Below are 13930 nucleotides of genomic sequence, written 5' to 3'. Positions count from 1 at the left end.
GTCAGGAAGCTCTTCCTAATGTTGAGCCGGAAACTGTTTTGGGTTTGCTGGGATGCGGGGTCCGCACAGGGGACGTCTGGGTAATGCAGCTCAGCCCTCAAACCGATTGTCCATCTAGCCTAGTCCGGTCTAATCTGATCGGCAGCTGCTCTCCGAGTGTCTCAGCAGAGGGGTCTTCTTCAGGAACTGCTATCTTTTGTCAGTTTTCCCACCATGGCAAACAGGGTCCCCTGGCATCCGTTTCAGGTGTGGAAAAAAACCATTTTGTGAGCGGACATTTCAGGGACTGAAGCCTGCATACAAAGCACATGTTCTTTTGCCCCAGGAAACTCTGAGAGCTCCTTAGAAGCAGTGGGGTGCAGTTTTGGACAGGAAATTGAGAAGTGCTTTTCTGAATTGCTTGAAGGGGGAGATTTAAAGTCGCATTTTGAAACCACCTTTGGAGAAGGCTCCGCTGCACTGTGGAGGTGGCCCAAGCATCACTGGATTGTGTCAGTTGTGCTTAAGCCCTGAATAGTTTGGGGCTCTCACACCTATGGAACCGCCTCTCCTGTTACAACCCCCTGCGCTCTGTTTGGTCATCATCTAGGGTCCTCTTGTAGGTGCTGGCCCCAGGATGACTCGGTTAACTGTCACCAGGGGAACGGTTTTCTCAGTTGTGGGTGCTCCCCTGTAGAATGCACTCTAGGATAGCAACCATGTCCTGCTGGGCTTGTTTAGTTTCCACAGGGCACGCAAGGCCAGATTCTTTAGATTGGCCTTTGGAGGGTAACTGCATGTTAGGAGTGCTTTAATAGTGGCATGGAGGAAGCAACATATTTTAATATTTTAATGTTAATATTTTATTCATTTTTCATTTATTTCATTTTCATTTTACTTAGTTTATATCCCGCCCTTCCCACCAAGGTGGCTCAGGGCGGCTCACAACACAGAAGTTCTAACATAGGATCAAGTTTTAAAATACATCAATTTACAACGTTTAAACAATAAACCAGTAAAAACAGTAAAACGAAGCCATTTACCAAAGTACCATACTACAGCCTTCTATTCAAAATTTTCAAGTACCAATCGGTTGTATGCCAACCGGAAGAGGACTGTCTTACAGGCCCTGCGGAACTGCCCAAGGTCCCGCAGGGCCCTCACCTCTTCCGGTAGCTGGTTCCACCAGCAAGGGGCTGTGATTGAAAAGGCCCTGTCTCTGTGATTGAAAAGGGCCTCTTTTGGTTTGGTGTTGTTTTACCTTATTGGCTTTCATATTGTAGATTGCTGTAAGATCCTCACAGCAAGCAGTGACTAAAAAGCAAACAAGCAAAAAAATAAAACCAAAGGAGAAAAATTCAAGTAGATACCCATGCTGGGTCTGAAGCAAAAGAACAAATGTTGAGTCCAGTGGCACCTTTAAGACCAAGAATGTTTAATTCTGAGTATAAGCTTTTATGTGCATGCACACTTTGTGCACATGAATGCTTATACTCAGAATCCGGGCTTTTTTGAGCAGGAATGCAGTTTCGGCTGGCTTGGTGTCAGGGGGCCAATGAGTTGCTGCTGGGCTTCTTCTACAAAAAAGCCCTAGGTGAAACAGCGGTGATGTCAGGGGTGTGTGGCCTAATATGCAAATGAGTTCCTGCTGGGCTTTTCCCTACAAAAACAGCCCTGCTCAGAATTAAATGTTGTTGGTCTTAAAGGTAACACTGAACTCAAACTTTGTTCCAAAGGAGAAAAAAAACTAGGCTTATTTTCCTGAACTTTAGAATCCATTCTACTCGCTTCTTCATTGATAATAAAGAGGAAGCAAGATGGTTATGTGAACATTCAGTTATATCTCTTTATCATTTTAAAGGAGGATTGGCAAATCTGAATAGGATTCAGTCGGGTTTAATGTCCATTATCGTCTGCCTAATTTGCTAGTTGAGATCTTCTTGTAAGCCCTTTGCTCTGAGCTGGGTAACAGCTCAGGTTGTGCACAGCTGTGCATTTGTTCCCTAATAATGATCGTTCTGTATTCATTGTCCCCTGGAATTAAAGAATCCCCTTGTAGCTTCTGCCTCCTGGTTCCTTTGCCCTTTCCTTACATCGGGCTTTACCTGGATCCATGACATCCTGCAGCGAGCGGACAAGAATAAGGACAACAAAATGAGCTTCAAGGAGATCAAAAACATGTTGCGCATGATAAACATTGACATGAACGACCTCTACGCCTACCGGCTCTTCAAGGTAAATTCTTCTCCTGTATGGTTTCCCGCCTGGAACAAATCCTCCGTCTCACCTTCTGCTGGGCTTCTGCTACATGCCTCCTGTTTAACCCCAGTGGATCTGATGAAGATGAAGAGAGCTCTGAGCTAGTGGTGCCAACCCCCAGGTGGGGCCTGGGGATCTGGAATTAAAACTGATCTCCAGACAACAGAGATTAGTTCCCCTGGAGCAAATGGCTGCTTTGGAGGGTGGACTCCCCACTGAGGTCCTGGTGTCTGTCCAGTGCCACCCTCGGTACGCCCTTAACCTGAGTCTCCATCCAGTGTTCCTTTCTCCTTTCTTTCCTCAGGAGTGCGATAAATCGAACAACGACCGTCTGGAGGAGCATGAGATCGAGGAGTTCTGCACGCGTCTGATGGCGCGCCCAGAGCTGGAAGACATCTTCTACAGCTACTCGGGCGAGGACTGCGTGCTGTCTGCTGAGGAGCTGCGGGAATTCCTGCGGGACCAGGGGGAGGAGGCAAGCTTGCGACGGGCTCGGGAGATCATCCAGATGTACGAGCTGAATGAGAAAGGTACAGACTGTTCTGCCGACGCTTGGAGGTTATTCGGATGTAATCCAACAGGAGATTCTCGCTGGTTGCCCACAGACAGGGCCGGCTCGCCCTCTAGGCAGACTAGGTGGTTGCCTAGGGTGTTGGCAGGGTGAGGGTTCCGAAATCAGCCCTCCCCATACCCTAGACCAGGGGTCCTCAACCTGCGGCCCGCGGGCCAGATGCGGCCCGCTGAGGACGTTTATGCGGCCCGCCGGGTTATGGCAAAATCAGACCGGAAGTGACGTTCGACCTAAACTTGCGTTAGCAACGCACACTTCCGGCACTGGGCTGAGGCGGCGGAGACAGAGTGTGAGGTGATACCGAGGTGAGGTGAGTTCCCAGGCCAGGGTGTGTGGTGTGGGGAAGGGAGAGAGATGCAGAAGACGGAGAACTGACGGCCCGCGGCCTTGTACAGTAACGGCAGTCCGGCCCTCCAACAGTCTGAGGGACAGTGAACTGGCCCCCTATTTAAAAAGGTTGAGGATCCCTGCCCTAGACAAATCCCTAGTTTGCCTCTTCCTCTGCTTCCCTGTGCCTTCCCCTCGCCCGTAGCTTGCCTCCCCGCCTCCTCGCCATCACTTTTCCATTGTGCAGGCAGTGGGGCGCAGTGCTGTAGGGCGGCGCCTCGGAGGGGGGAACCAGGTGTCCTAGGGCTGGCCCTGCCCACAAAACATTCTTTTTGAGGAGCAATTAAAACATCTGCCTCCTTGTAGCTATGGGTATGGCGGGTTTAGTGTTGCTAATATATTTAAGGCTTACAGCATGTAGAATGTGAGTACAAAGGAAAATGAGGTGCAATAGCGTCTCAATAAATTCTATAACCCACCATGAAATGTGTGTATTGTGATTTAATTTTTTTCGTAATTATTTTGCATAGAATATTCTTTTAGAACAAGAGGCATCTAATAATACAAAGACAAATCAAAATATTGCCTCAAGGGCACACAAAATATAACTTATCAAAGATTTCAGGTTTTCACGGCTGGTAACATCATTAGGGTTTGTAGAATCTTTCGGGCTCAAGTGCCGTGTTCTACTGGAGAAAGTTTTTCTTCCAGACGTTTCGTTCTCGGCTGCGGAGAACATCCTCAGTGGCGTTGCAGCCGGAGCAGGCGCTCTGACCTTCTTGGCTGCTGTGCATTGAGTGAGGCCAGGGTTGCTGGAGAGCTGCTTCCCTTCCAGGAAGCCCCACCAAACAATGGGCGCATCCACAAACCAATTGCCCTCTCAATACACCCCCTCTAGCCTAGAAATAGCAGCTCTCCAGCAGCCCTGGCCTCACTCAATGCACAGCAGCCAAGAAGGTCAGAGCGCCTGCTCCGGCTGCAACGCCACTGAGGATGTTCTCCGCAGCCGAGAACGAAACGTCTGGAAGAAAAACTTTCTCCAGTAGAACACGGCACTTGAGCCCGAAAGATTCTACAAACCCTAATGATGTTACCAGCCGTGAAAACCTGAAATCTTTGATAATAAAATAATTAACTGCTATACACACATATTATGGTGGGCTATGGAATTTAGGGAGATGCAATAGCTGATTTTCCTTTGTACTCATGTGTTGCTAGCTGTTTAGGGGTAGGAGAGTCGGACCAATTCCGCACTAGAGCTTTAATCCTGGTTTAACTCTGTCCCCAAACTGACTTTCTACACTAAAACCATAGAATCCTAGAGTCATAAAGTCGGTTTCTCTGATTCTAGTGTAGAAAGTCAGTTTGGGGACAGAGTTAAACCAGGATTAAAGCTCTAGTGCGAAATTGGTCTATGTGTGTGAGGTTTTCCCAGCTGCTGCTGTTTCCCCAAGTTCCCCACAAATCCAAAGAGCTGTGAAATTGTATGGAGCAGACTGCAAGCTGGCATTTCCCTCAGAGCGGGACAGATGTTGTGACATCAGCACACCGTCCCATTTCCACGAAGGACGGCCTTTTGCAATAATGCAGGAAACAGGAAGTGTGACTGGTTTGTGGTGCATGTCTCGGGCCACTGTATACGAGGAGGGGTGGGGCAGCCACCTTGGGGCCTGTTTTCTGCAACATCTTCATTTATTTTATTATTATTTACTGGATACATGTCGATACCAATTCCTTCCCAAGGTGGTTCACAGTGGAGAATAACAATCAGAATACAAGGCATGCTGTATAAAAGATAAAGGGGGCAGGGAAAGCAAAAAAGGAAAACAAGCAAATTCCAACATAGATGTACAAGGGATTATGAGGATTCTTGAGAAAGGGGAATGCCCACCCCTCCCTTGTCAGCCCCCTTGCTCTGGATTTTTATTATTCCTTTACGCAGTTGTAAAATGACCCTAATCACCCCTGCCTATCCAGTTTTCAGAGGTTCACACTTCTTCCCCAGTTTGTCCAGTCGTTTGTTCCCCCTCCCTCCAGACAACCACCCGCTTACGTAGCTCCCACCCTCTCCTGGCAGGGTTTTGCAAGATGCCAACTAGGTTTTTCCTCCTTTGATGCCCATGATTTGCATAGAGGTTGCTGATTATGCTTGGGGGAGGGGTTTCTGTAAGCTTCTGGTTACCTCTGGGTTTCAGAAACATCTACCCCAGTCCTAGATAGTTCCCACTGTGGATTTTTAAAAAATCCACCCAGAGGTGCCAATGATAACCATTAGATATATGATTCAGGTGGGTAGCCGTGTTGGTCTTAAATAATAGAACAAAGTTTGAGTTCAGTGGCAGCTTTAAGACCAACGAAGTATAATTATGAGTACAAGCTTTTGTGTGCATGCTGCAAAGCTGTAACTGTGCATGCGCACGAAAGCTTATACCCAGAATTAAACTTTGCTCCTGGGCCAGTGTTCCCTCTAAACTGAGATAGCATGAGCTAGTTCACAGATTTTTTAGCCTCCAGCTCACACGTTTTTCTGTTAGCTCAGGAAGGATGACCCCAAAGCACAATAATTTATGCAGTAGCTCACAAATATAATGCCAGTAGCTCACAAAGTAGAATTTTTTCCTCACGGGACTCTGCAGCTTAGAGGGAACATTGCCCTGAACTCAGACTTTGTTCCTTCGATATATGCTCTAGCAGCACTCCAGTGATGTAGCCCCTGCAGGAAAGAGTTTTTTTGGGGGGGCTGGAGCCCACTGGCCATTGGTGTCAAAGCAGCCCATGGAGGGAGTCTTGCTTTCTCAGCTGTTGTGCTCATGAGCTGGAATATTTGAAATGTCCACCTGTGGGTTTGAGCTCAGTGCTTCCCAGTGGTGCGATGGGTTGGAAGGCTCCCAGTTCTTTCCGCTTACAGTCAATCCATCCCACAGCCAGGCAGCATGACCTCATGATGCTGGATGGATTCATGATGTACCTGCTGTCCTCTGCCGGGAGCATCCTCAACCAAGCCCACACTGGAGTCTACCAAGACATGACGCAGCCCCTTTGCCATTACTTCATCTCCAGCTCCCACAACACCTACCTGACAGACAACCAGATTGGAGGGGCCAGTAGCACGGAGGCATACATCCGGTAAGGAAGGGGGTTGTGCCACGGCAGAAGGGAAGTCAAGCCAAAGTGGTGCTGATGGATGGGTCAGCAGGGCAGAGCTGGTGCGGGCAAAGCTCTAGGTTGACAAGACATAAGAACATAAGAGAAGCCCTGTTGGATCAGGCCAATGACCCACCCAGTCCAACACTCTGTGTCACAGAAGAACATAAGGGAAGCCATGTTTGATCAGGCCAATGGCCCATCCAGTCCAACACTCTGTGTCACAGAAGAACATAAGAGAAGCAATGTTGGATCAGGCCAATGACCCATCCAGTCCAACACTCTGTGTCTCATAAGAACATAAGAGAAGCCATGTTGGATCAGGCCAGTGGCCCATCCAGTCAACACTCTGTGTCACAGAAGAACATAAGAGAAGCCCTGTTGGATCAGGCCATTGGCCCATCCAGTCCAACACTCTGTGTCACAGAAGAACATAAGGGAAGCCATGTTTGATCAGGCCAATGGCCCATCCAGTCCAACACTCTGTGTCACATAAGAACATAAGAGAAGCCATGTTGGATCAGGCCAGTGGCCCATCCAGTCCAACACTCTGTGTCACATAAGAACATAAGAGAAGCCATGTTGGATCAGGCCAATGGCCCATCCAGTCCAACACTCTGTGTCTCATAAGAACATAAGAGAAGCCCTGTTGGATCAGGCCAGTGGCCCATCCAGTCCAACACTCTGTGTCTCATAAGAACATAAGAGAAGCCCTGTTGGATCAGGCCAGTGGCCCCTCCAGTCCAACACTCTGTGTCACATAAGAGCATAAGAGAAGCCATGTTGGATCAGGCCAGTGGCCCATCCAGTCCAACACTCTGTGTCTCATAAGAACTTAAGAGAAGCCATGTTGGATCAGGCCAATGGCCCATCCAGTCCAACACTGTGTTACACAGTGGCCTTAAAAACCAAGTGCCATCAGGAAGTCCACCAGTGGGGCTAGAAGCCCTCCCACTGTTGTCCCTCCCAAGCACCACGAATACAGAGCATCACTTGCCTCAGACAGAGAGTTCCATCAGTACGCTGTGGCTAATAGCCACTGATGGACCTCTGCTCCGTATGCTTATCCAATCCCTTCTTGAAGCTGGCTATGCTTGTATTCGCCACCGCCTCCTGTGGCAATGACTTCCACGTGTTGATCACCCTTTGGGGTGATGAACCCCAATCACGAAGATCAAAGGGGGGGAAAGATGTCTCCATGTGGCAGGACGAGAGAGCAGCTGTGGCAACTGGAGGGGGAGAGCTAGGATTCCAGTAGACCTGGGGGGTGCAGTCATGGGCAGAAGCCTGTTGTGGCCGGAGAAAGAGGTGGAAGCAGATAAGCCGTGGATTGGGAGAGAGGATAGCCATTTGGTGTGCCAACCTGCTTTCCAAACTGGATGGGAAGGTGCCAAGGCTAGCCGGCCGAAGAGGGATTCCCAGATTGCTGCCAGGGAAGGGATTGGCGTTCTGAATCTTTTTTGCCGGGGCTGCCTTTCACAGACTCAGGAGCTTCCCTGAGGCAGCCTTTCTCCCGAAATCTCCAAAATCCCCAAAGGAACTGAGAAGTGATAGATTCAGGTGGGTTCTCGTGTTGGTCTGAAATAGCAGAACAAAAGTTTGAGCCCGGCGGCACCTTTAAGAACAATGAAGTAGAATTCCGGGGATATGTTTTTGTATGCACACACACGGATGCCCAGAATAAGACGCTGTTGGTCTTAAAGGTGCCCTGGGGCTCCAACTTCGTTCTGAGAAGGGATTTGAATGATTGTTCTGAGTCATTTTGCAGGCAGATGTTGCTTGATGCTCAAGCCTTGAAGATGAAGCCCGGTTGGCCAACAGGTGCTGCAGCATTCGTGTCCGCCTGGTAACCCTGGAGCCGGGCATGACTCAAGAGCTGGGTTCCCTGCCAACCCAGAGGAGGAAGACACAATGCTGAGGGTTGGCACCTTCCTTGTCTCAATAATAATAATAATTAATTAAATTTTAAGCAATCCTCCAGAGTAGGACCCCTTTTAATAAATAGATCCAGAGAATTAAAAATATCAAATTTTTACAAATGACCTGGTGGCCCAGTTGGAATGGATAGTCAGTGAGCTGACTTCCGGGATTTGGAGAATGCTGAGCTGACCAGCCTCTCTAAGGGGGGCAGACTGGAGCTTCTGTTCGGGGTAGTAAAGGGCAAATTTTTGCCTTCTGCCTACTTTTCTCAGTGAGAGATTAGTCCAAGATATGCACAGGAAACTTTGAGGTGATTTACCTTGGCTAAAAGGGAGTCCCGGGGAGGGGGGGCTCCTTTGGGGCTTTGAGGGATCTCTGGAGAAGAGTTGCATATTCGTCATCTGCAGAAGCTTACAGAGTCATTTATTTGACATAAGCTTGACAAGATCCTAATCTTCTTTGAAACTGCTAAACATCCGATGCCGTACGAGACCAGTGTTGATTTGGATAACCTTAGAAAAAGGTACTGATTGCTATCTACCATTCTGGGACTATTTTAAAGCAAGGGTAGTCAGTGAGCTTTGCTGGGGTGTTTCAGAGATAGCTGCTCTGCCATTCCCTGACTCTGCACTCTGGCTGAGAGTAGCGCACCTTGGACTGACCAGATGCAAAGAACTGAGCATGAGCAGTTGCAAGGGGGCCTCCGTGCACTTCCCGTTGTTCTTGGCTGCCTTGGAGAGCGATCAGCTAGCTGTGAGCAAGCAGAATGACTCCCTCTCTCCTTCCATACTGAGAGAGCAGCTACTGTCTTAGGGAGCTCCTTGCAAGGTGTCCGGCTGGAAGGCATCATTCCGGCACCTTACGCTTCCTCTCTGTCTTCCTTCCCATCTCTCCGTGTCTGGCAGAGCGCTGATGAAAGGGTGCCGATGCGTGGAGCTGGACTGCTGGGAGGGCTCCAACGGGGAGCCTGTTATCTACCATGGCCACACGCTCACCTCCAAGATCCTTTTCCGGGATGCCATCGAGAGCATTCGGGACTACGCCTTCAAGGTAGGCTCGAGCTGTGGCTCTCGAGGTCCCTCTTGCAGGAGTCGGAAGTTGTGGGAGGCGTTTCGCGGAGAGCGTCTCGGTGGGGCTGCCACGTGATTCAAGAGAGCTGATTGTGCCTCTGGACTGGTTATGCCAACATTTGTTGGGACGTGGAGGAAGCAGTCATTGTTCCAAGGAAAATGACCCAACATCCTTTGTTTGCTGATGATGCAGTGCTTGGGGCACAGCGGCTGCTGCCTTGAGGAAGCCTCCCTTCTGTGAGTCAGAGGGAGGAATGCGTCTTCTGAAAACAGTATTGTGTAAGGAGTTGTGCGGAAAAGGATTAGCTTCTTTTTAAAGAAGTAGCTGATGCATGACAGCAGGCATTTCAAACTAAATGCATGCTCTAACCCAGGGGTGTCAAACATGTGACCCGGGAGCCAAATCAGGCCTCTGGAGGGCTGTTATAAGGCCCCCTGAGCAACTGGCTGTCATCTCCTTCCTTCTCCCTATCTGTCACGTTCTCAGGGTGCAGGCAGGCAGGAGTCCAAAGCCAGTCCAAGGTCAAAGTCCAGGAAGTCAAGCAGAAGCCAAGTCACCAGTGTAGAATCACAAACCGGAATCAGAAGTCAGTGTCCAAAAGCCAAAAGGTCCAGGGTGCCAAGGAATTCAAGCAGGTCAGGATCAGGAAGGAGCGTGGATGCAAGCCAGAGAATAGACTTGTTGCTTCCACAAGGTTACCAGGTCCTGGGTGGGAGCTATATGGGAGTCTCATTCAGCCTGCTCCCTGGGTGGCAGTGACTCTGCTAGAACTCAGGGCTGAGAGATCGGCGTGCCTCATGTCTTTGCTCTGAAAGTTCTTTCCGGAGCCTGCTTCGAACTCTTGAGATGGGAGGAGGAGAGCTTGGAGGAGATTGAGGGGAGGGGAGGAAGGAAGGAAGGAAGGAAGGAAGGAAGGAAGGAAGGAAGGAAGGATGGAAGGAAGGAAGGAAGGAAATAGGGGAGGGAGAAAGGAGGAGTAGCATCAGGAGACACCTTTGAGAATGGCCCCTAGAGACAGACGCTGCCTGCTGAGCGCCTCCTTGTGTCTTCCAGCACTCCCCCTATCCCTTGATCCTTTCCCTGGAAAACCACTGTGGTCTGGAACAGCAATCCACCATGGCTCGGCACATGAAGTCCATCTTAGGGGACATGCTGCTGACTCAGCCTCTGGATGAAGACACACCCAAGCAGCTCCCTTCCCCAGAGGTAAAACCACTCTGCTGCTTTTTCCTACTGTTCTCAAAGAGCCATTTAGCATTCCTGTTGTGCTAAGCGCTGTGCGGAATTTAGAAGAAGAAGAATTGCAAATTTATACCCCGCCCTTCTCTCTGAATCAGAGACTCAAGAGCGTCTTACAGTCTCTTAGATCTTCTCCCCCACCACAACAGACACCCTGTGAGGTGGGTGGGGTTGAGAGGGCTCTCTCAGCAGCTGCCCTTTCAAGGACAACCTCTGCCAGAGCTATGGCTGACCCAAGGCCATTTCAGTAGCTGCAAGTGGAGGAGTGGAGAATCAAACCCGGTTCTCCCAGATAAGAGAGCTCTGGCTGACCCAAGGTCATTCCAGCAGCTGCAGGTGGAGGAGTGGGGAATCAAACCCGGTTCTCCCAGATAAGAGAGCTCTGGCTGACCCAAGGCCATTCCAGCAGCTGCAAGTGGAGGAGTGGGGAATCCAACCCGGTTCTCCCAGATAAGAGAGCTATGGCTGACCTAAGGCCATTCCTGCAGGTGCAAGGGGAGGAGCGGGGAATCAAACCCGGTTCTCCCAGATAAGAGAGCTCTGGCTGACCCAAGGCCATTCCAGCAGGTGCAAGTGGAGGAGTGGGGAATCAAACCCGGTTCTCCCAGATAAGAGAGCTCTGGCTGACCCAAGGCCATTCCTGCAGGTGCAAGTGGAAGATTGGGGAATCCAACCCGGTTCTCCCAGATAAGAGAGCTATGGCTGACCCAAGGCCATTCCAGCAGCTGCAAGTGGAGGAGTGGGGAATCAAACCCGGTTCTCCCAGATAAGAGAGCTCTGGCTGACCCAAGGCCATTCCAGCACCTGCAAGTGGAGGAGTGGGGAATCAAACCCGGTTCTCCCAGATAAGAGTCCACGGACTTAACCGCTGCACCAAACTGGCTCTCTTAGATGCAACAATGTGAGTCTGTGGAAATCTGAGAAGGGGCTCTGAGGAGGAATTTGAAGGATAGGAAGGAACTAGTTTGTTGGTGTTTATGGCATGGAGAGCTAGAAGTTTGCTTTTTGCCCAGGGCGCTGTTTTGATGGAAAGGCAGGGCCGAAATTCCCTGCATATGATAAATAAATAGAAGAGCCATGTCAGGTCCTCGTTGTGACACTCGTACAAGCACATTTCCTCATGGCAGTCAGAACAGATAGTGATGCAGTGTCTGGAGGGAAGAGGAACAAAGAGCATTTTCTCCTGGAACAAAATATTGCTGGCCAGAGCGATGGGAAAATACGGTGTCTCCTCCACAGAAGGTACAATGTTGGTGGATTATGGAATAAACTGGCCTTGTGGAAATTCCCTCATGAGAGCCACTCCTGGATTGTAAAAGCCTTCAAATCAAGCAAAGGACCCAGGAATTCTCCCATGCTGTCTTCAACCATCTAGGATGGTCTGTGTGAGGTGGTGCTTTTACCAAAGTTGGCACTACCCAGGGCTTTTTTTGTAGCGGGAACTCCTTTGAATATTAGGCCACACACCCCTGATGTAGCCAATCCTCCTGGGGCTTACAGTAGGCCCTGTAAGCTCTTGGAGGATTAGCTACATCAGGGGTGTGCGGCCTAATATTCAAAGGAGTTCCTGTTAAAAGCCCTGGCACTACCAACTCTACTCCTGTATTAAATGGATCTTTGAAATGCCTCTTTTAAAAGAAGTTAATGCTGCTTCTTCAACTTTTGGCCCAGTTTGGGGCAAAAGAGATCTGTAAAAGAAGTGTAAGCTGCTTAATTTTCCTCTTATCACTCTCCCCCCACCCCCCGCCCACAGCAATTAAAGTGGAAGATCTTAGTGAAAGGGAAGAAGCTTCCAGAGGACAAGAGTGACCCGGAAAGAGGGAGTTTCACCTCCAGTCATGAAGAAGAGACTGAGGAGGATGAAGATGAGAAGGTGAGAATAAATTTGACCCCAAGAAGAGAGAACCCCTGGGAAAGCTTCCTCGCCAGAGTCTACACCAGCTTTTCCAGAACTTTGGATGATTGGCAGGGCAGAGCATTTCTTCCCCCTGACTCATATACCAAAAAATGTTTTCCTTTAGAAAGAATAATTATTGTTTGTGAGAGTTGCTCTTCTGACTGTTCCTCTTGGTTGGAAGAAAACAAAGCCAGAGCAGTGACTCATGTAGAGACATCACCAGCAGGGAATCCGGTGCTGCATTTCGGGGGTGCAGAATTGCTTCCCTGCTGCAGAGACTGATTGGAAGGCAGCCAGGCTGGAACCAGGACTCACACAGAGACAGAGCAGGCAGCCTCCTCAGCAAGTGGGCGCTTTGGGTTCATGGGAGCCTTTAGTCACTTAGTTGATTTATTTTGTGAGCTGCACCCAACAGTTCTCTTGTGGTATTTGAAGTGAATGCTTAATAGCGGGGGTGGTCAAACTTGCTTAGTGGAAGAGCCACAAGAAAAGGAAGGAAGGAAGGAAGGAAGGAAGGAAGGAAGGAAGGAAGGAAGGAAGGAAGGAAGGAAGGAAGGAAGGAAGGAAGGAAGGAAGGAAGGAAGGAAGGAAGGAAAATAGATGGGGAGAAGAGAGGGAGAGGTGGAAAGAAAGCAACTTTAACTTTAAATGCATTCTCCTAGCTGCGGCTTAGCTTGGAGCCAGCTGATAGGGTGGCGAGGGCTTCAAGAGCCACACGATATGTGTGAAAGAGCCAGTTTGGCCACCCCTGCTTTATAGCAATTTGACGGTTCTTGTTTTGTAAGGCTTATGTTCATTATTGCCCAGAGCGGCTGAGCTGGCTTGCTGAGGGGGTCTCCTTCACTCTTAGGAGCTCAGCTTTTGCAAAACATGCCCTAATTTAGTTGCTGAGATCATTCAGATCATTGGTTTATTTTATTCAGGAAGTAAGTGTGATTCTTAGGATCAAAATTAAGACAGTGGGCTAAGTTTTGGAGGTTCTTCTTGGTTTAGTAGGCCGGGACCGTAGTTCTGCTTGCTGCCAGAATTCTCATCCTTCCTGCCCGCCAATCTGGGAAAGAGGTCAGAGTACTGGGCTGCGACTTGAGCATTCCCTGAGCTGCTGTGAAACTCCTTTGGTGACCTTGAGTCCGTCACTCTGTCTCTCTCTGCCTGACCTACATCGCAGGGTGGTTGTGAGGATAAAATGGGGGGTGGGGTGGGGAGACTTGTACACCACCCTGAGTTCCTTGCAAGGAGGACAGGAGAAAAATGTGATAGGATCTAAAATTCCTAGAATTCTTTGTAGAAAGCCATAACGTTTAAAAGGGTGTCAAACACTGCAAGAGAGATGTGCCCCGAGGAAAATACATCTCGGTCCTTTGTCTTTCTCTTCTTTTGTTCTTCCAGTCTGCAAACTCTCTCCAGGAGATCAAACCCCTACAGGTGAGTGTCCCTCACTGGTTAGCGCCAGGGATGGAAGGAGGGAATATGATGGGCAATTTTGCCTGCCTCCAGGGCTGGCTGCAAGATACCTTTTTTGT

The 13930-nt window shown here is 49.4% G+C and overlaps 1 protein-coding gene across 1 annotated transcript in view; it reads left to right on the top strand.

Moving 5' to 3' along the window:
- PLCD3 (phospholipase C delta 3) overlaps window positions 1-13930 on the top strand; it is a 45060-nt gene that overhangs the window by 15817 nt on the left and 15313 nt on the right. The window contains exons 3-9 of the mRNA XM_060256166.1: window positions 2085-2214; window positions 2543-2768; window positions 6061-6262; window positions 9106-9250; window positions 10325-10477; window positions 12264-12383; window positions 13797-13832. Coding sequence (XP_060112149.1) covers window positions 2085-2214; window positions 2543-2768; window positions 6061-6262; window positions 9106-9250; window positions 10325-10477; window positions 12264-12383; window positions 13797-13832 — 1012 coding nt within the window. The remainder of the gene's footprint in view (window positions 1-2084; window positions 2215-2542; window positions 2769-6060; window positions 6263-9105; window positions 9251-10324; window positions 10478-12263; window positions 12384-13796; window positions 13833-13930) is intronic.

Source organism: Heteronotia binoei, chromosome 15 (genome assembly GCF_032191835.1).
Source record: "Heteronotia binoei isolate CCM8104 ecotype False Entrance Well chromosome 15, APGP_CSIRO_Hbin_v1, whole genome shotgun sequence".
Lineage (NCBI taxonomy): Eukaryota > Metazoa > Chordata > Lepidosauria > Squamata > Gekkonidae > Heteronotia > Heteronotia binoei.
This window is presented reverse-complemented; position numbering and strand designations above follow the sequence as displayed.